Source organism: Zonotrichia leucophrys, chromosome 15, assembly GCF_028769735.1.
Source record: "Zonotrichia leucophrys gambelii isolate GWCS_2022_RI chromosome 15, RI_Zleu_2.0, whole genome shotgun sequence".
Lineage (NCBI taxonomy): Eukaryota > Metazoa > Chordata > Aves > Passeriformes > Passerellidae > Zonotrichia > Zonotrichia leucophrys.
Window position 1 is genome coordinate 3,660,905 of NC_088185.1, and position 17,572 is coordinate 3,678,476.

At 40.1% G+C, this 17,572-nt stretch overlaps 1 protein-coding gene across 1 annotated transcript in view; it reads right to left on the reverse strand.

The window, feature by feature from the left end:
• Window positions 1-17,572, reverse strand: part of HECTD4 (HECT domain E3 ubiquitin protein ligase 4) — an 82,527-nt gene that overhangs the window by 45,078 nt on the left and 19,877 nt on the right. The window contains exons 6-19 of the mRNA XM_064727221.1: window positions 16,038-16,176; window positions 13,349-13,519; window positions 12,388-12,580; window positions 10,656-10,817; window positions 9,824-9,937; window positions 9,495-9,635; window positions 8,930-9,162; window positions 7,622-7,767; window positions 5,845-5,915; window positions 5,238-5,343; window positions 4,559-4,679; window positions 2,707-2,835; window positions 1,433-1,557; window positions 260-413 (exon numbers count right to left, since the gene is read on the reverse strand). Coding sequence (XP_064583291.1) covers window positions 260-413; window positions 1,433-1,557; window positions 2,707-2,835; window positions 4,559-4,679; window positions 5,238-5,343; window positions 5,845-5,915; window positions 7,622-7,767; window positions 8,930-9,162; window positions 9,495-9,635; window positions 9,824-9,937; window positions 10,656-10,817; window positions 12,388-12,580; window positions 13,349-13,519; window positions 16,038-16,176 — 2,005 coding nt within the window. The remainder of the gene's footprint in view (window positions 1-259; window positions 414-1,432; window positions 1,558-2,706; window positions 2,836-4,558; window positions 4,680-5,237; window positions 5,344-5,844; window positions 5,916-7,621; window positions 7,768-8,929; window positions 9,163-9,494; window positions 9,636-9,823; window positions 9,938-10,655; window positions 10,818-12,387; window positions 12,581-13,348; window positions 13,520-16,037; window positions 16,177-17,572) is intronic.

Consider the following 17,572-nt stretch of genomic DNA (forward strand, 5'->3'; position numbering starts at 1 on the left):
CTGTGGCCCAAAATACACAGTGTTAGGGACATGCAAACTGTAAAGCATTTTAAGAGCTCATTATTGAAATCATTAACAATGACTGTTGTTATTGACAATAAATCATGACTGAGTAGCTCGTGGAGCAGTCAAACTGAACATTCAGCATCAGCAGCTTGGGCAGCTGTTGAGGAGCTCTGAACTCTGCTGTGGATGAGTGTCTGAGGAAGCTGAGCAGGTTTTGGAGGCTGAAGGCCCCAGGGTGGCACAGAGCCCGTACCTGGCTGGTGTAAAGCACCAGCTGCACCAGCTGAGGCATCAGGGCATCAGCCATGGTCAGGGTCTGCAGGTTTGGGTGCATCAGGGATGTCAGCAGCACGGGCAGCAGGTGGCCAAGCATGGTGGCCTTGGTGATCTGCTCCAGGCCTTTCAACCTGGAAGGAGAGGCAAAGTTACACAGGAACAACTCTTCCCATAGAGCAGCACTTCTGCTTGCAGTCACTTCTGTTTCATCTTGTAACAGCAACTCGAAAATTCAGCAGAGAATGTTTGCATTATATTAACAAAATCCCCAAAACAATCTTGAAACCACTACAATTTCTCCCAAGTGCCAGTGACCTTGAATTGCTGACAATTTTTACTGAACAATCTGAGAGCAGAGACAGTAAATCAACAGTTTAATAATTACTCAGAGAAGGATAAGCTCCCCTGGGCACAGGATGAAAGTCCCCATCAAACACAAATGCACCAGTGTGGATATCAGCTCCCAGCACATGGAGCTCAAAGGACTTGAAAAGGATCTGCAGCTACAAAAATATATTTGAACACGAACTCATATGAAAATATCACCCAGGAATTGTGTGCTGTCAATAAACACAACTAATCTTGCAGGCACAGAGAAGCAGAAAGTGAAACCTGGAACACAGCTGGGACAGGGAGCTGTTTGTTTGAGGAGAGAAAAGTTGGCAGCTTTTGTTTCCACCCCATTCCCAAGGTGGATTTTTAAGAGGAGGGGAGACAGGGAAGGGCAGGTGATGGAATATGTGGGATTTAAAACAACACCCAGGGATTGTCATGGATAAATATCTAATCCAGCTACTGGGGATGTAATAATCAGAAATATAAAAATAAACAGATTGTTCTAGTTTACAGGAGTATTCCCAGCTAATTACAGTTTATTTCCAGGTATCCTACTCATAAATATCATTATAACTGATTATAATCTTCTCAATTTGAGGTTCCTACAGAAATATCAACCTACAGATGATCAGCACTGACACAGAGAGTGATTCTAAATTCTCCACCAGCTGAGTGCAGGAAGAAACAGTTTCTGTGCATTCAAAGCTCAAATGTGAAGTGATAAAGAATAATTAATGCTAACTGTGCTTGCACAATAAATCACAAAGAGCAGCAGCTCCCTGTTTCCAAATGAGGATCCTCCCACTTGTCTTACCTTTGCTCCCTGTCAGAAATGTCACTGTTAATTAGTGCTGTAGTGACTTGTTGCAGCATTTCCAAGACTTCATCACATCCTGTGAGAATTTGTGTGGCAAGAGACAAAATGCTGGTCTTGAGTTCCTAAGTAAAAAAAAAAAAGAGTTACAGGATACTTCAATTCTTAGAGAATCCCCCCCAAAAAAGGACAACAGAACAAAAAAGATGGATTTCCAAATGAAAAGAATGATAATGTGACCTGGCAGGCCTGCAGCAGGAGATTCATCCAAGACTTAAATTTGATTAATGTTAAAGTGCTGGGAGAAACTAGGTGCATGTTTTACAGGATGCACATCCAGTTTCTAGAGGGAAGGAAGCCCCAAGTCCAGCACAGGAGCTGAGAGCCAGCCAAGGCACAGCACTGGTGCCAATGTCCTGCCAGGGATGAGCAGCACTGCAGAGAGAGAAACTGAACAACGAACACGGCGTCAACAGCGAGACAACAAAAATACCCCAATATTCAGCATTTACTCCATGAGCCTGAACAAATCACTCCCAACTGCAGCAGCTCACAAACACACACAGCCCCAAAGAGCAGCAGGGAAAACTGGCTTAGCAAAATACCAGAAATTCAGAAATCAATTCCATTAGGGAAGTATTATTATTATTATTATTATTATTATTATTATTATTATTATTATGCACTCCAGGGCAACCCTGGGGGTTGGATGAAGCAGTGTGAAATGCAGCATTTTAATAAACTTCTACCAAGCAAAGCCTGTCCTCTAACAGCTTCCTTGCCACAAACTTTAGTCTCTCTATTTCAGATAAATGATGGAAGTGGTTGTACACAAGCTTTGTTTAAACTGTAAAAATGCAATAGCCAGGTAAGGCAAATAAATTCCTTTTCTATTTATTTAATCTTTTTTTTTCAAGGGCCACCTGAGTGATTTGGAAAGGAAAAAGTGTCTGGGGTAACATGTCCAGGAAAGGAAATTCCCGTGCCAGGAATCCTTCCAGCACATACTAATTAAAATCTACTTAAAATCTCATTATACATCTATTTAGGAAGGGAAGTTTCTGCTCTCACTAATAATAGGGAATGCAAGCTGGAATCCTGAACACAGAATAACTGCAGATTTTACTCTGGACTGGATTTTTCCCTGATCTCCAGCTATTTAACTCTACCAAAAGGGAAAGAACCAGCAGCAAACAGCAAATGCACTGCAGGAACAAGGCGTCACAGGCACACTGACAGGAGAGAGCCATACTAGAATAAACCTTGGTGTTTACCTGTACCTTCAATGTCTCTCCCTGCAAGGAGCTGTCACTGTCATCATTGTCATCAGGTTTAATCAGAATAGTGTTACTGAGGAGGTGGTTCTGCACAGCCATCAGGTACCGCAAGCACGAGGACGCAGCCTTGAACACAAATAAGTAAAACTTTGCATTATCCAAACCCTTCATCAACCCTGAGCCAGGCAAGCCTCAGACTTGGAAGTTGGAGAGAGGAAAAAAAAAAAGGTTGAGGAAGAAGAAAATAAAGAAGAAAGAAAGAATTGTATAGATTTAAGGAAAGAAACTTATTGAAGTTGGAGGGAGACGACCCACCTTGCGTTGGTCAGCATCGACTCCACTTTATTCATCAATCAGGCACCTTTTATAACAGTGTTAATTCACTTCATGCATATTGCAAAATCTGAGCTCACAATAGGTCAGAGATAACACACCAACCCCTCCTTATGTTTCCAATACCAAGATTTGGGTTCTCAAAATTATTCTTGCTTTCCCAAAACAGCCAAAGATAGAACATCCACTTGTTATGAGAAAGCTGCCTGAGAACTCTGATGTGCAAGGCTCTCAAGGCCTTCATGTTTGCCACTTTTACCTGTAATTAAAAATAACCTGAGAACCTCTGCTGTTCACAGAAGCAGGCTGTGAGAACCTGTCCCTCACAGCTGCCTTCTGAGCCATCCCTGAAAAAATCTCCAACAGAAACTGGTTGCAAAATGTCAATTTTGTGAAGTAACTCACAAAAATTTAGAGAGGCAGCAGAACTTTGTTCAGGTTTGGAATATTACAGCAATATTCAGGAGCTCTAAGGATTGATTCATTCTGAAAAGATTGTGCCACCAGAGAGAAATGTAACTCCCACTGCTGAAGGTGATGGTTCCATGCCACTCCTCCTTCCCCACATCCTGTCCCCTCCCAGGGCTTTTATGGAAGCTCAACCTGCCTGTCCCAGGGAGCTGATCCTGCTGCAAACACCTGCCCAAGGTTTTACCATCAAATGGCAGCTTTAACTCATTCCTGTCTGTCACTGGTGGCTCTTTCAGCCTGAATGAACCACAACACACAACTGCATCTTTGATTCTTTAACTGTGTTGAAGACTGAGATCCACAAACTTCACTTAAACTGAACAGCAACCAGAAAATAAATCCATGTATAAACCCATTCCAGCATTACTGAATAACTTCCTTTGCTGTGAGAAATTATTCTTGAATAATTTGAATATTGAGATCCACAAACTTTCCTTAAACTGAACAGCAACCAGAAAATAAATCCATGTATAAACCCATTCCAGCATTGCTGAAAACTTCCTTTGCTGTGAGAAATTATTCTTGAATAATTTGAATATTGAGATCCACAAACTTTCCTTAAACTGAACAGCAACCAGAAAATAAATCCATATATAAACCCATTCCAGCATTACTGAATAACTTCCTTTGCTGTGAGAAATTATTCTTGAATAATTTGAATATTGAGATCCACAAACTTTCCTTAAACTGAACAGCAACCAGAAAATAAATCCATGTATAAACCCATTCCAGCATTACTGAATAACTTCCTTTGCTGTGAGAAATTATTCTTGAATAATTTGAATATTGAGATCCACAAACTTTCCTTAAACTGAACAGCAACCAGAAAATAAATCCATGTATAAACCCATTCCAGTATAACTTCTGAATAACTTCCTTTGCTGTGAGAAATTATTCTTCTCTTCCCTGCACAGCACAAACAAAAGACAATTCTTCTCCTGGGTTTGTTAAAGTTTCACCTCCTTGTTCTCAGTGAAGAGGATGGATTCAAGGAGGAAAAGAAGCCAAAGGCAGAGATACTTTTATCCAAACACATTTTACTTACAGGCACAGTTGAAAGAAGCCTTTGAAAGTCATCTTTAGATACAGTTTGGCACTTGGTGATTAAGACACAAGATTCTCGGACAACAATCTTGAGGATGTAGTGCAAGAGCTCATCATTGAGTCTTCAGGAGAGGCAAGAGAGGTGGAAAATGTAAATCATTAATTATTGTGCATTAATTATTGTGCATTTTGTACAGCTCAGCTCACTCTGCAAACTGGATCCCAAATATGGGAAACCTAAAAAGGATCAAACTTCAAATTCAGGCACAAAATACCCCAAGGCTGGAATGTTTAACAAGTACAACAGATTTCTAGGGGTTTGTGCACTGTGCTGATGTAAATCTGATTTCTTATGGTTCATATAAAAGACTCCTCCCAACTTGAACAGGAACTTGAGACTGGCACCTATGATATACAGAGAAATGCTATAAAATCATATTTATGAAATTATCATTCAAATTTACCAAGAACATGGCAAAGAACAAGAAATTCCAAACCCAGGCTGGGTACAGAAGCATCCAAAGTTTGCCCTAAAACATCAAATCTCTCCCTCACCCTAATGAAACTTTCCCCCACAGACACAAACAACATTCAGGAGCACACCAAGCAATTCCAGAAGTTCCTGCAAGTTCACCTGAAGCAAATAACAGAAAAATACCCTATAACCAGAGGCTTTTTACCTATAGTGATCATCATCTTCACTCCCAAATCTGTTGTTCTGCAGCTGCTCAGCCAGGTTGGTCAGGATAACATCCCGGAGCTGGGAGAGGCCGCTGTTCCTCTCTCCTGGAAGGGAAATGAATTTTGCAAAGCTGCATTTACAGAAGGGATTTTGTTTCCCCAATAGCTCACTTAACACAGGCTGGAGCTCAGGAATGGCTGCACTCCCAGGGGAAACAGAGCTGCTGGCCCAGAATGGGAGAACTTTCCCTGCCCATGGCATTGGGAAAATTGGGAATTCCCAGCACTGAGCTGCAACATTTTCCTGTGAAGTAACAAATGACTGAGCATCAGCTGCTTCAAGGCCAGATTCCCATTTCCTGCTGAACTCAAGGGCATTATTCCCCCTCCACTGGGGTCTAACATCACCTCTGATTATTTGCAAATATTCCTTTTCCCCACCTGACCTACCCTAGGCCATGCAGCCTTTTGGAGCATCCCATAATTTCCTACAAAAGCAGAGCAGTGCTCAATACTCCACACTGCTCTCCCCCTAAGCTTGAGGTGTACTTTGATTTTTTGTTCTCAGAAAAACCCCACTCTCACCTGGCAATGAGACATTCTCACCTTCAGTTAAGACCAATTTCAATAAATTATTGATTTCTGCTTCTCCAGGATACAGGATATTTAAACCAGAGCTAAGGAAGAAATAAAACCATGCATTACTTGATGGATTTAGAAGTGAGCAAAACCATTTCAGTGGACTTGTGACAAATGGCACCACACACTCAGCATCTGATGGAACATTTACAATGTCTGTGTAAAGGTTTAGAAGAATATCCTCCACATTTTAACATCAATATTAGGACATAAGCAGCTGTTTTCTCCAAGAATCTCTTGTAATCAATTATATTTTATTGTTTAGGTCCCAAAGCTTCTCCAAGAGCTATCAGCACAATAAGTTTGTTAAGAAACAGAGATGTCAGGAAAAATGAAGATGGCTCAGAGAAAACCCCCAAAAACTCAGGGGATGGGGAAAGAGCTGAGGCTTCTCTGTGCTAAGAACAGAGGGAAAATACAAACACAATAATCAAGGAATCACTGCTGCTACAGTTTTGCACTTTTTGGAGACTGGCTCTGTACAAGTCTTAGTTTAAGCTCCACAGAGGATTCTGGAAGGAGCATTTCAGGAACACCCCAGCTCTGCAGAAACATTCCAGGTGGAGACTTTTTCCCTCCAACTTGTGATGAACTCTGTCCTTTCTGTGTGAATTCCCCCCTTGAGATCACAATCACTTCAAAGGAGCACTTCATGCCTGTGTGAAGTGCTGGAATCATTATGCAACTTTGCCATTTCCTTTCCCTTTTCTTTTTCAGTAACAGAAAAGAAAAGGGAGATGTTTTTCAGCTTCACACTGTGAGCAGAGATTAGTGCAGCCTCCTTCCCTCTGGCTCATGCTGATCCACTCTGATAGAAACCTCAGGAAAAGTTATCACACATTGCCAGCTCCCTGTGAGGGCACCAGAAGCCCCCAAGGAGGGCACAGGAGGGAGGAAACATCACCCAGTGCCCACCCTGGGGCTGTTTCACAAGGCACAGGAACACACAGCTGTTACACTTTTCCCTGTCAGAAAGCACAGGGAATCCTCCTGAGCCAAACTATTCTTCACTCAAGGGTTTGCACAGAGCCACAGAAATTCAGAATGTTGTGATTCACACCAAGAAAATTCAGGTTGATCTTCAAAAGATTTTGTTCTCAGCCTCTGGAGCACTTCCCAGTGGCAAATGCAGGTTCTGTTTGTCCTTGGCACACTGGAGCCAGCATTCCTTGGCCCTGAGGTTTCCATTATCTCCTTTTCAGGAGATACAAGCACACTTCTTTTTTTCCCCTGGGCCTTCAGTCTCAGAGCATTGCTCAAGGATCATTAACCCCTCAGGATCATTAACCCCTCAGGATCATTAACCCCTCCAGGATCATTAATTCTGCTTCTCCTGATGTTCCTTTTGCTCAGGAGAACTCCAGTGTTACACTGAGGTAAGAGCTGCCAACACCAGCAGTGCCTTTCCCTGAACACCCCAGCAGCCAAATAAGGAACTCATTCAAAGAAACTCTGCTTGAATTTAGCAATTATTTTATAATAAATATTTTAAAAAATACTTAAGAAAGCAAGTAAAAATGAAACAAAGTAAAAGAAAGTAATTACTACTTGTTATTTCATCAAGACAACACATTGTATCTCTTCTCCCACAGACACAAATTGAAATAATTTTATCATATTCTGTCTTAAAATCCATCACACTACATTTCCTCATATTAATGTAAAATTAAAGTAAATACAATGTGAGTGTTCACCTGTCACTATATTTCAAAGAAACTAAATTCTAAGTTAAGTTGATATTCACCTAATAGCCAGACAAACTTCCTTCTGGATTTCAGAGCAGATCTGATCCCTTGGGGCCATCAGCAACTGCCACAGCAACAGCCCAGACCTTCTGACAATGTCTCTGTTCCTTTCAGTTTGGGGGCTGAAGAAAAATTTAAAAACCACCTAAGAAAAATTAAAGACAAAAGTATTAATACTAAAAATATACACATTAATATTAACTTATTTTCTGCAGTCAGTTTTTCAACTATTTTTCAAACTGTATTTCAAACTATTTGTGTGGGTCTAGAAGTCTGAGTCAGAATCTGATTTTGTATCAAAAAAATGGAATGGAATATAAACATTATAGTATGTAATATAATACTGTATATTGTAATATAATGATGAATGTAATGTAATATAATTAATTAATATAATATAATATAATATAATATAATATAATATAATATAATATAATATAATATAATATAATATAATATAATATAATTAATATAATATAATATAATTACAATGTAATAATATAATGTAATGTAATATAATGTAATGTAATATAATGTAATGTAATGATAATTAATTAATGTAATATAATTAATGTAATATAATTAATGTATGTAATATAATGTAATGTAATATAATGTAATATAATAAATATAATGTAATGTAATTAATGTAATATAATATAATGTAATGTAATTATATATGTAATGTAATATAATTATTGTATTAATTTAATGTAATATAATGTAATGTAATATAATGTAATATAATATAATATAATGTAATGTAATGTAATATAATGTAATATAATATAATGTAACACAATGTAATATAATGTAACATAATATAATGTAATGTAATATAACGTAATGTAATATAATATAATGTAATGTAATATAATGTAATATAATATAATGCAATATAATATAATGTAATATAATGTAATATGTATAATGCAATATAATATAATATAATATAATGTAATATAATATAATATAATATATTACATATATTATATATTATTACAATGTAATACAATATATTATTATGTAATATAATGTAATATAATATGCATAATGTAATTATATATTATAATGTAATATAACCTCTCTGTGTTTTATTTTAATCTATAGAGATTGTATTTAAATTAGGACTCTTAAAGGAATATATAAAATATTGCAAAGCCACTGCTAGACCAACTTCCATTACATGGATTCCAATGGAGAAAAAAAATAAAATTAAATAAAAATGAAACCCATGGTTGCCTGTACTCCAAACCAAGTTTTTCACTTTTCCATGTGAGTTTTGAAGCCCATTTCAGGTTGTGTACCTGGAAGACAACGAGGATGCAGCGGATGATGCAGGTGTCCCCATTGACCATGGCCTTCTCCATGATGTCACAGATGCTGCTCAGGTGATGGGCTTCAATGGGATGCTGCTTGCCCAAGAAATTGCTGATGGGGAGGTTGCTGCTGGCTGCCAGGAGGTTGAGCTGGTGGATGCACATGGCACCAACATGGTGCAGTAACTGGTTAATCACCTCATTTGTGCTTGTGGCATCCCCTGCAAGGACAGCAGAGTTCAAATGTCTGTAGACACAGACTGGATTATCAGCCTTTGCTTCTAAAATGCAATAAATCAACTTCAGGGCATAAAAGGATTACCCAAATCACCTTTTTATTGTGCTGAAGGCAGCAAGAATCTGGAATCTTCCCCACATCTCACGTTGTACTTTTCCCTCTCTTAAAGGAAAGCTAAACCATGACCAATATTTACAACTCTTCAGGAATTAACTCAGCTGTTAACAGCAAGGCAGTTTCTGTCTGTTTATTCTCTGCCACTCCCCTGTTTCAGTTCCCCTTTGTACAAAGTGCTGACTCCTGGGCTCCCCTCACCTTTGGGCTCTGCGATGACGTGGCTCACTCCCAGCCTCTGGCACACACAGTGGAATGCCTGGTTCCCAGGATTGCACCACTGATCAATATAATCATTGGAGCACGTCCAGATCATGTTATTCATTGTATCATAACAAGCACCTGAGAGAAGGAAAATATTTCACGCATCAATTTAGCAGAAAACCAGACTGAAGCATCTTTATAGACATCATAAACCCAAACTATTTGCTTTAAAAGTTTATTTTACCCCACCCCAGTGCAGAGTTGCTGGCTGCAATTTCAATCCCAGGTGGATCATTTAGGATGTGAAGGACTGACAGATTCCTTACCAAGCCCTGGCACCAGAGCCCCCCGTCCGAGCGAGCTGCCCGCAGCGTCGATGAGATCTGCCCTGCTGGTGAACTGCCCGTCCGAGATGTTGAACACCAGGCTGGAGGCAAGAACTGCACACAAACACAGCTCCAATCAATCAATTCCTGAGAAATTTATTGCACCCCACACAGCCAAGGACTCCCAGTCTGCCACTGTGGGATCTCAGCACCTCAGGACTGAGGTGTCACCGAGAGCACCCTTGGGGGGCTCGGGAGTCCTGGAATGTTCCAGAAGTGTCTGGTGGCTGGACTTTGATCCTACACAGGAGACGACACCTGTATGAGGACAGGAGGGTTTCACCGGGGTGAATGGTGAAGGGATTGGTTAATTAGAGAGTGAGACACAGGGTTTAGGATTTCTGTACAGGGGGGTTTAGAGAAGTAAGATGGAGGAATTGGGGCGTGTCCTGTCCTTCTTCTTCTTCTTCTTCTCCTCCATCTTCTGTGGTGATGGTGGCACTTTGGGATTGGTCATTACTAAAAGTGCACCGGGCAATAAGAATAAATGGTATTGGGGAAAAATGATAAATATTGTACACGTAACTTTGGGTATAAAGATAGGTGACTGTCCGGGAGGGCTAAACAGTGTGCTCATGGCTGGCTGCTGAGCAGAGCTCTGTCGGGCCGAGAGAAAATCTTTTAGATAAACAATTAATAAACATAAAGACCGAAAGAAGAACTGAAGCCTCTTCTCGTCCTTTGATACGCGGCTGCCCCAAGGCCACCCCGGGCCTTTCCAGGCCACCCAAACAGCCGAAAACCGGACATGCCACCAATGGCCCTGACTTACTTTTCAAGGAGGACAAAGCGCTGGTGCCCCCGAAGAGCGAGCGCGTGGCCGAGCTGCCCGAGCCCCCCGGCGGTGGCACCAGCATCACCAGGTAGGTGCCACAGGTGTAGATTGGGGTCTTCCTCAGCATCTTCAGGGGCAGCCCACAGCTCGTGTTGGCAGCTGCAATGTGCACCAGAGACAGGTCACAAACTGCACCTCTGCAGGACAAGGCAGAGCTCTGCTCGCGGCTTCAAAGGAATCCGTATTTACAAGGTTTGTTAAGAAAGTTCTACAGAATTCCAGAATGGTTTGGATCGAGATCATCCCATTCCAATCTTCACCCCTTCCATGAGACCAGGTTGCTCAGAGCTCCATGAACCTGGCCTTGAGCATTTCCAGGGATTGAGGCATCCATGACTTCTCTGTGGCCTCCCAACCTCACACATCCAATCCCCACAAGGCTACAAAGAATTTCACTGGGTTATTCAACATTCAATCCCCACAAGGCTACAAAGAATTTCATGGGTTATTCAACATTCAATCCCCACAAGGCTACAAAGAATTTCATTGGGTTATTCAACATCCAATCCCCACAAGGCTACAAAGATTTTCATTGGGTTATTCAACATCCAATCCCCACAAGGCTACAGAGTTTCATTGGGTTATTCAACATCCAATCCCCACAAGGCTACAAAGAATTTCATGGGTTATCCAACTAACAGAAACAACTTCCAAATAAAATAAATAAAAAATTAGGTATAACCAAAACTATTAAGAATTGTGTGGTGATAATTACATTGAAAGCACTTGGAGCCAAATGGTCTCCTCACATATAGATATCACTTGAGATTCACTATGCATTTACTATTTTAAGTTCTCCTGCTCCTCATGAAACGTAGACAGCCCAAATGATCTCCTTCCTGCAACAGCTGATCAACACTTTTTGAGTGCTGACTCAAGAATTAGCCAAGAATAGCCACTTACTCTCCTTTTTCTGCAGCACTTGAGTTGTTAAATGGCAAAACACAACCTTTAAAATAGCTCTCTGAGCTAACTCCTTGCCAAATTCCCTGGAAGCAGAGCCATTTCATGTATAATTTATTTTTATGGAAATACTTTCAATTGTTTCAAATTGAAGAAAGAAAACTCATGTACTTGTGAAGGAAGAAGAGAAATAATTCAAGATAAACTGAAAAAAATCTTCAGAGAAATCTAACAAAGCTCCAGATCATCCTGAAAGCCATCAGTGCAGCTCAGTCAAGATTCCCTCATTAACTTTGGTTGTTTCCACAAAAGAATACCCAAACATTGTGCAGATAACCTAAAAAAGTGCAAAATCACCTAAGATTTGTAATATTCCAGTGACTGGTGAAGCAATAATTCCATTTTCTAACCTGCAGGCCATTTTTACACACCAATTAGAAGCCCAGCTGAGCTGCAAGCAGAGAAATGCAATTACCACATTCCCCAAACTAATGCAATAATGGAATTGGAAAATTCTTCCAAATTCTCCATCCCTAAACTTCTTATTTTCCATCCCTAAAGTTTCCTCACAATCCTAATTTCACCAAAGGAACTCATAATTCCAGCATTAAGCAAATACTTATTTGTGAGGATCTTCCAACTACGGATTTGGGGGAAAAAAGACAAAAATCACTTTTTTTTTTTTTTTAAACCTGTGCTAAGAGGTGAGTAATAAGCAGGATGGAGGCTGTGTGAGGTAAGAAATGAAAAGTGAGGTGTTTCTGACCTGCCTGGTCCTCCTTGAGGGTGTTGGAGATGGTGGAGCCGGTGAGAGCAGCCAGGGTGGCCGAGGGGGAGGCGCGGTACCGGGACAGGCGGCTCAGCAGCATCTCATTGATGCTCTTGGCAGATTCCCCCTCTTTCCTCATCAGGATAATTCTTTCCTGCAGAGGATTTGCTATACAAATGCCATTTTCTACCTGGTGAAATGGAGGGAAAAAAATAATTTAGATGTTGGAATCCGTAGGTCAGAGATGACCTGAATAATATCAGGCAGGAAGATGAAGCGATTTGCAAAAACAAAGTTCTGAAAGCAAGACAGGAATATTTTTTTGTTTGTGACTTCATGGTTCAATAGAATAATTTAATAGAAGATATCTAACATCTTAGAAGATATCCTATTAAATATCTCAATTTTTGCTTGTTTTTAAAGACAGAATTGCTTGTCTAAACTTGAGTTTATTTAGGGAACTCTGTTTAAAAAGATATAATCCTCTTGTATTTTCTTAGTGGTGCTTCACTTGCAAATCATTTGGCTCAATCCTTTTTCCAGGCAAAAAGTGTGAGCAATGATTTCTTCAGCCCATGATGTTCAGGGGATGTTTTACTGCAGAATGCATCTCTTAATGAAGATGTGATTTAGAGCGTTTGGGATTTTCCATGAGTTGTACTACTACAGCCTCCCAATCCCAGCTCCACCATCCCACTCCATCCTCCTCTGCTGAGCAGAAATGCAGACATAAAAACCACATTTTATGCTACAAGAGAATTCATATTGCTAAATATAATCATCCTCTGGAGATGGAATTGGACAGTTCACCTTCTGTTCTGTTCAGTTATTTCACATAAATCCATTCAGATCACGCCCATAAATATCCAAACCTAATATGTCAATTAAAAAATGCTGATATTTAATTAAACTGGTTATGCTACCAACATCAGGCATAGAAAACACACAATTTGCTTACTATAATTTCAAAAATATCCATAAAGACAGAGTGGCCTTTGGGGGTTTTTTCATTGAGGCTTGCAGGAGACCAAATCCAGTAGAAAAAGGTTCCATCTGAAGAAAGATGCACGGTGGTCATAGTGCTGCCAACTGGGAAGTGATTTACTGGCATTGGGATTATCTGACATACCTATGAGACACAAAGCATCTTAACAGGTCAGATTGTGCAGTTTGGCCTTACAAGTATGAACAGTATGAAAAATAAATAGAGATCAAATGCAGTTAGTGCAGAAGAGGCTTAATATTGGACTTAGTAGTAGCATTACATTGATTTATTACCAACAGCTATTCTGTGATATTTGCCAAATATCCAAACCAGCTCATAGATCTCAAATTTAACCTATCTAAAAATAAAAGGATCATCTCCTCTCTAATGATGGAGAACAAACCCACAGTACCACGAGGAAAATACACATCCTATTGAGTCACCTACTTTCTGCAACTTCTCTTAAACATTGCTTGAAACTTGAGAAGAAAAGGGGAATTAAACATTCTCAGTGTCAGGAAACACACTGGACATAAATGTGTGTATCCACCCTTAAAACCACAGCAGGAAAAATCCCAAAGTAAACAAACTACCTGAGTTTTACAAAGTTGTTTATCTACAAATCACAACCAGATCTGAAACAACACCTGAATTTTGGGACAGGGGGAGAACAAAGAACTGCTCAGAAAGAACATATTCTTGATTTAAATCAAAGTCCATTTTGCTGTTGTTTGACTGCTTGAAGAAGTGACCACACTGGAAACATGGAATATCCTGGGTGGGAAGGGACCCACAGGGATCATTATCAAACTCTGGCCCTGCACAGACACCCCAAAAATCCCACCCTGTGCATTCCTGGGAGCATTGACCAAACCCTCCTGTAGTAAACCCCTCAGGTTTAGCCAGGGCCCCTTGGAGAATAGAATGCTGACACAGCGGCAAAGAAGTTTCCTGTCTCCAGGGACATCCGCCTTGTACCTTATCCCTATAGCCATGGAAGGCAATATTGTGTTAAACCCTACTATTGGTCACTTATGGTCACTCTAACACCTTTGCCATTGGTCAGGATTGGATCCAGGCCAAGGGTATAAAAGTAGCACACTGTACCCCTACTAACTGGGAAGAAGAAGAGCTGAGACCCTTCACAGACCCTGCAATAAAGCCACACTCGTGGAACAGCCAGCGTCCTCTGCTTCTCCTCTCTCTGCCGTCTGCTGGAGCCTTAGGCCAAGGGAAAAGCTACCCAGCAAGCAAAGCTGAAATCACAAGAGCTGCCTGATCACTAAGAGCTGAATATTCCCTGCTTGCTAGGGCTGACCCGCGGCCTTGGTCTGAGAGCGAGCTGGCTTCTGGCACCCAGTCCCCTTGGGGACTGAGCTCTGGAGCTGGAACAGCTTGCATAGGATAAGACCAAGCAAGGCTCATTTACCCTCCTGGAGTTCTGGCAGCCTTGAGCATTCCCTGGGGAGCCTGGGCAGTGCCCAGCACCTTCTGGAGGAAGAACCTTCCCCTGACACCCAAGCTAAGCCTGCTCTGACACAGCTCCAGCTGCCCCCTGGGTCCTGTCCCTGCTCACAGAGAGCAGAGATTGGCGCTGCCCCTCCTGAGGAAGCTGTGGGCTGGGCTGAGGCCTCCCCTCAGCCTCCTCCAGGCTGAACAACTCCACCAGTACCCCATAATACAGAACAGTGTAATTAGAGATAAACATATATATTCTAGATAGATTCTAGATAGATTCTAGATAGATTCTAGATAGATCACATATAAATTACATATAAATCCTAGATAGATTCTAGATAGATCACATATAAATTACATATAAATCCTAGATAGATTCTAGATAGATTACATATAAATTACATATAAATTACATATAGATTCTAGATAGATTCTAGAATAGATTCTAGATAAATTACAGATAAATTCTAGATAGATTCTAGATAGATAACATATAAATTACATATAAATTCTAGATAGATTCTAGATAGAGTCTAGATAAATCACATATAAATTACACATAGATTCTAGATAGATTCTAGATAAATCACATATAAATTACATATAAATCCTAGATAGATTCTAGATAGATTCTAGATAGTTTCTAGATAGATTCTAGATAGTTTCTAGATAGATTCTAGATAGTTTCTAGATAGAATCTGGATAAATTCCAGATAGATTACATATAAATTCTAGTAAATTCTAGATAAATTCTAGATAAATTCTAGATAAATTCTAGATAAATTCTAGATAAATTCTAGATAAATTCTAGATAAATTCTAGATAAATTCTAGATAAATTCTAGATAAATTCTAGATAAATTCTAGATAAATTCTAGATAAATTCTAGATAAATTCTAGATAAATTCTAGATAAATTCTAGATAAATTACAGATAAATTCTAGATAAATTACAGATAAATTACAGATAAATTACAGATAAATTCTAGATAAATTACAGATAAATTACAGATAAATACATATATTTATACATAAGACACATTGAAACAGTAACATCTCCACCATAACTTCCACATTCACCACAGAGTCGCTTCAAGGCCGGGTTAGAAAAACGGTTTCACAAAACAAAGAAACTTCAAGGATAAAACCAATCAAAGCCCAAATGAGCATGATTCACTCAGCCTGCTTTGTTGCTGCCCCCTTTACCTGCAGGGTATGTTGATCCACGAGCTGGAACAGGTAGTGAGGTTTGCTATCAAAGGACACGGGCCGATGGAGCAGTTTGCCGTTGCCAAAAGCCACCCAGCCCGTCTCCAGCTCCTCGTTCCGGCAGTACACAAACCCCCTGCAAAAAACCCACCAGGATGCTCAGACTCCATCAACCCTGCCCTGCCTCCCTGGGTTTTATTTCAAATAACAACCACAATGTAACCGTAGTGCTGAACTTGGACTGAACTTATTCAAGTCAGCAAGTTTTGTTGTGAAAGGCTTTAAGCGTAAAAAGCCTCGTGGTTTTCAAGCAATGAAGAAGCAAGGAGGTGCAGTGAGTCACAGCTGCACTAATTACTTAATGAATGACATAATTAGCAAACAAACACTCACAAATTCAGCTATAAATAAGAAGTCACAGAACTGGTCTGTAGTATATTCCTCTCAGCAGAGAATCAAGCAACATACTAGACATTAAAAAATAAAACTGAATTTAAAATTCTGCTGCTGTGGAGATTGAACTAACAGCCTCTACAGGCCCCTTCCAACCTCAACTTGTTCTTTAATTTTAGACAAAACACACTTGTGACAGTGTTCAGAGGATGAGGGAAGAGACAAGGATCTGACCCTGTTTCAGAAGGCTGATTTATTATTTTATGATATATATTATATTACAACTGTACTAAAAGAATAGAAGAAAGGATTTCATCAGAAGGCTGGCTAAGAATAGAAAAAAAGGAATGAAATAACAAAGGCTTGTGTCTCAGAGAGTCTGAGCCAGCTGACTGTGATTGGCCATTAATTAGAAACAACCACAGGAGACCAATCACAGATCCACCCGTTGCATCCCACAGCAGCAGATAACCATTGTTTACATTTGGTTCCTGAGGCCTCTCAGCTTCTCAGGAGGAAAAATCCTAAGGGAAGGATTTTTTAGAAAATATCACGGCTACACACACTCAATAAGAATTTCAGATGAGAAACACAACACATTAAAACAGCATTTAATGAAAATTCACAATATCATGGAATCACTGACTGGTTTGGGCTGGGAGGGACCTTAGAGATCACCTCCTTCCAAGCTCCATATCCTCCCAACACCCAGGAGAGGTGTCCCAAGTCAGGAACCTTTGTGTTTCAGCAGCTGTGCAGGAGTGCTGTGGTGTGTTCTTAAGTTTGTTAGTTTGCTCCCCCCATTTTCTGTATTAAATGGTTTCTTCCTTTCCCAGGACCCTGTCAGTTAGGTTGCTATAGAAATGAAACTGCTCCTCCCCTGGTTTCTCTTATAAAGTGAAAGTTGTTTCCTCCTTGGGCTCAGTCAATCACTCCTTCTCTCCTCCCAGGTTTCGAGAATTTTCTTTTCTCTGGGAGTTATGGTTGGCTGTAGCCCCGGAGCCCCTCCTATGATTTATAACAGTTGGTTACTTTGGTATATCAGTTATGTTTCGTACCTCCAAATATGTATTTCTATTGGATAGCCGGGTTTCCCTGCCTTCTTCCCCCCTTTTCCCTTAAAACCCTCTCCTGCCCCC